The sequence below is a fragment of the Lipomyces doorenjongii genome, assembly GCF_038497915.1.
Source record: "Lipomyces doorenjongii strain NRRL Y-27504 unplaced genomic scaffold V1508scaffold_233, whole genome shotgun sequence".
Lineage (NCBI taxonomy): Eukaryota > Fungi > Ascomycota > Lipomycetes > Lipomycetales > Lipomycetaceae > Lipomyces > Lipomyces doorenjongii.
In genome coordinates this window covers 1-4,214 of record NW_027118300.1, presented here as the reverse complement: position 1 = coordinate 4,214, position 4,214 = coordinate 1, and the positions used below count along the sequence as shown (strand labels likewise).

At 44.4% G+C, this 4,214-nt stretch overlaps 2 protein-coding genes across 2 annotated transcripts; both read left to right on the top strand.

The window, feature by feature from the left end:
* The first annotated feature begins 662 nt into the window (after positions 1 to 662).
* V1508DRAFT_123710 (glyoxalase family protein) lies at positions 663 to 1,648 on the top strand. Its single transcript, XM_066935927.1, has 3 exons — positions 663 to 948; positions 1,047 to 1,246; positions 1,308 to 1,648. Exons 1-3 carry the CDS (start codon positions 815 to 817, stop codon positions 1,382 to 1,384), a joined length of 411 nt encoding a protein of 136 aa, XP_066791965.1. The 5' UTR covers positions 663 to 814; the 3' UTR covers positions 1,385 to 1,648.
* Positions 1,649 to 2,232: 584 nt separating this feature from the next.
* On the top strand, positions 2,233 to 3,805 carry V1508DRAFT_123698 (uncharacterized protein). The gene has a single exon (XM_066935926.1). It carries the CDS (start codon positions 2,568 to 2,570, stop codon positions 3,621 to 3,623), a length of 1,056 nt encoding a protein of 351 aa, XP_066791964.1. The 5' UTR covers positions 2,233 to 2,567; the 3' UTR covers positions 3,624 to 3,805.
* The last annotated feature ends 409 nt before the right edge of the window (positions 3,806 to 4,214 follow it).

The following is a 4,214-nucleotide window of genomic DNA, read 5'->3' as shown; positions in this document are numbered from 1 at the left end:
ACAAAGGCGGATACATATCTCCCAATTTCAAAAAGGCGGATGGCGGATGCGGATATCGGAAAATTTGGCGGATATCCGCATCCGCCACAGCCCTGGTAACCAAGGTCTTTCCGTTTTCTCTTATCTATATAATTGCATTGTCTGGCAATATGTCAATCGGGTTCTTGTCCGTCAGGTTCTACGGCTATGGCTGGGGAAGATGAACTTCTAAGGGTATAGTACCCATTTGGCCACGCCATTCGCCTGGCCAAATGGCCTAATACAGAGTTAGGGCAGAATGCCCTACAATGTACACTGAACTTTTGCGCTTATTAAGGCGCGACGTTCGTGCTGTAGGTGAGAGGTAGGACGCGTTTAAGGCCCAAGGACCCTGAAGCGAATTATATCCGGGGCTGGTATACAACGGTAAGAAGGTTCGACGGGAATCACTTCGCAGGAAAATGAAGTCGCGTCCATCTAGAGTTTCGTGTAGCTGTTTAAGGCTAAAGCCAACCTTAAAATTCATGTAAATTGGGCCTTAAAGTTTTACTTGAAATCCATGAACTGGCGTAAACTCCGGAATCAAAATCCGCGAGGAAAACGTGGGGGGCATGGGTAAGGGTTATTTGGCGTAATTTACCTCAAAATGGTTTCTAATGGCTGGTAAAGAGCCGGAGACTGTATACCTCACTTGCAACGTGGGACGCTGGCCAAGAAATTCATCGTATTCAAATGTAACCCATGCTCCACCGCGATTTCCTTGCACCAACGAGCATACTTGACCTTCAACCAGAACACATAAATCATACGAGTCACATCAGAAAATATCCTCATCATGATCACCGGCATCGCGCACGTTAATCTCACTGTGCCGCCGGGCACATTGGATCATGCCAACGAGTTTTATGCCGAAACCCTGGGCCTGAATCCGACTCCAGTACCAGAGCTTCAGAGGGGGAGATTGGCATGGTGAGAACCCTTGCACGTCATGATTGATACAATCGATTCATCAGGATTGCATCAAATGCAACAAGGAAAAAGAACCAAGCTAACTGATCTCATAACAGGTTCAACATCGGCCCTCCAGGAGGTCAGCAAATCCACGTCAGCTTCGGTACCAACGATCCGACCTCGACGCGACACCCATGCTTCAAACTTTCCACGATCGAAGAACTGGAGGCAATGAAAACGCGGATCTATGAGCACCATGTGCGCGGAGGGCCAGCGGCACCTATGGCCGCTGACAAGCCTGGGAGGATGAATTCTGGTGAGATTTTCTGGTATATCTGATCTGAATCTGATGCTGATATTTGGTTGGTGGTGTACAGGTCAACAAGGCAAGGAGTACCCCAATCGATTCTTTGCCAGGGATTTTGCGGGTAATCGGTTAGAGTTTACGTTGTAGATGAATATACAGTGATGGATTGCAATTGCCAAATAGGATTGGTTGCATTGCATGAATTGTATTCGATATGACTATTTTGAATTCATTGGCCGAACCGTGAACCCTGAACAGAATCTCAAAGACGCAAGGATTTTCACTAAATTGGACCTTCGCGTAAACGAATAAAATATTCGTTATTCGTATTCGCAGGATTTCCATTTATTCGCTACGAATAATATTGGGAGAGTCGAATACGAATAAGAAATACTATTCGTAATTTGCTAGGGCGCAGTCAAACTTTAATTCGGGCAAATGACTAACGACGCGTCTTATTCTGACATTGATTGTTATTTTGCCAGTAGGTAATCATGGTCAATGACGGGGTGACGATGGAAAGAGGCTGGCTGTTCGAATGGTGGCGACTGAATCAGGATGAATACCCCGGGATGCCCGCCAAGAGATTATCCGATCCGGGGACTTGCGGATTTGTATCCGTGTCTGCATCCGCCGATTAACTGCATGGCAAATACGCGTCCGCGACTTATATCCTATAAAAGCTTACAGCCCTGAAAATTTGTTTCGCATTCTTTGTTTCTATATTTCCTTTCATATCTTTTTTTCGCTGTCGAACCGTTATCCAGAGTGTGGTGTGACGTGTGGTGCGGAAGGGAACATTGGTGCAAAGAGTGTGGAGTGACCAGTGCAAGTTGGGAACTGCGTCTTTTGGTGGAATATGCAAAACTACCATGCTGCTTTTCGCGCCCTAACCCTGTCCTATCACACCGCACCCGGAAAATCGGCCTGAACTTAATATTAATTTGAAATGTGTTAAACTTTAATACAAGAGATCTATAACTACTTAAATAGACATTCTATTAAGAGAGTCCGGTGCCAAGCACATCAAAAGAAACTGAGGAAGCAACAAAAATTCTGCACGCAAAGATGCAAGATTTAAAGGAAATCATTCACAAAATAAAATGGAATCCCTCCACCGAAACACCGCGCAGATTCTGGATATCGCACTGCCACTTGGCTGCGCTTTTAAAGTTTGCACTTGTTACCCTGGACTATTTCCTGAGCCTTATTCGTCGGAACATCAGCGACGCTTGTCGTCTCCAGCTATAGATAGTGAACTTTGACCGGCTGATAGCATTTTCATGCGCTTATTCTTAAAGATCTGAAGATCTCGCTGGATATCCATAAAATGGGAATAATGATCATCTCCAATTGGCATTTAATCTTATTTTTCGTAGGAGTGGCTCCTCTGTGTTTTGTCTATTATGTTCATCCCAGATCTAGTTTCCAGCATCTGAAGTCGTCAGCAGCATTCGTCAACAGGCCCGACAACACTAAGTCTCTTCTAGCAGACGCAGCGCGTGCGAAATACAATGTTCACATAGAGCATGACGCTCCTCTCTCCTCATGCTCGTATACGCCTTCACCATATTTTCCATCTGTGCTCATCCCCCCTCGCACTTCCCGGCAGAAAAGAAAAGTGCTCTACGGTTCGGCGTATTTTGTCGTAACATATAGTCTGCTTTCAGTCATGCTCATATGGGGTGCAGTCCAGAGCTATATCAATGTTGATAATAGCTTCCCAGCCGACGCTGTCTGGTCCCTGTCCTTCGGCGCGATCGCTGACAGTGCGATCGTTTTAGTATGTTTGTTACTATTCATTGCGACTATGAAAAGCTCTTTCAAAGAAGATGACGCTAGTTGTGCGACTGTTTACTTCAACAGTAGCGACGAGAACTGGGCGGAATCATCGGAAGTTGCATTATTTTATTCGTCCGAAACGATAGAGATTTCTGTGAATTTGGTTCAAGAACTGCTAGTATATGTTTCACTGGGGATATTTATTTTGGGCAGTCCGCTGTTATACATGGTCCGCACATTCCGTGAAACAAAACATGACCGCGAAAAACCTATATCAGATTACGTCCAAAATATTTGGACCGCAATGACCTCATGTTTGTATCTTATGGGTGTGGTGTCTATCATCAGGATGAGAAGAGAACTTATCTCAACCGTGGAGGTTCAACTCGCACGACCAGTCAGTCTGGAATGCACCGAGAAAGCCGATGTATTGAAATTCGATGTCAACAAGGTTGTCAGAAAATTTGCGCGAGACTTAGCGAAGAACTTAGTCCAGAATTGGATGGCTAGCAATGGTGCGCACTATTGCTTCATGATTTCCGGGAAAGAGGGAGGTCTTGTATATGGCAGAATGAGTGCCAAAAAAGATCTAGCAGTATATTGACCGTGATAATTATACTACTGGTTTATGTCATGCGCCCTCGGTCTGGCAGGGCGTTTTCGAATGTACAGAGCGTGAAGAATTTCGAAATGTGCTACATATTAGGACAGTTCCGCGGACCGGATACTTTCAGCTAGAGAAACACATACAATAATTTTATAGACCCCGAGAGAGGCATTCGTTGACGAGTGATAACGGATTCAATTTTGAGGATAGGTCGTCCTCCATCCGTGTCGCTGCTTCCGACCTTGTAAGTAACGGAGAGATCGAGCATATTTGTTTACGTTTTGATTGCGCTTATGCATCTTATTGTTGACGTATTTCAAGACAACTTTGGAGTGAAACCTCAGAGATGAGTCTGGCTTAATCATGGGACATTTGCAATAGCGTTGTCAAATACTAAGTTGCAATATGAAAATTATTATTTTAACTTCAAACAGACGGTTATCCGAAGCCCTTTGGAAACATACGCTGTAATCTACAGATTACTACATAACAGTACCAAGAGATATTGCAAACATCTCGTGTTCTATATACTACCTTTCTCTGAGTTAGACAATAAGACTCGAACCCACAATATTGTGATTTGCAATC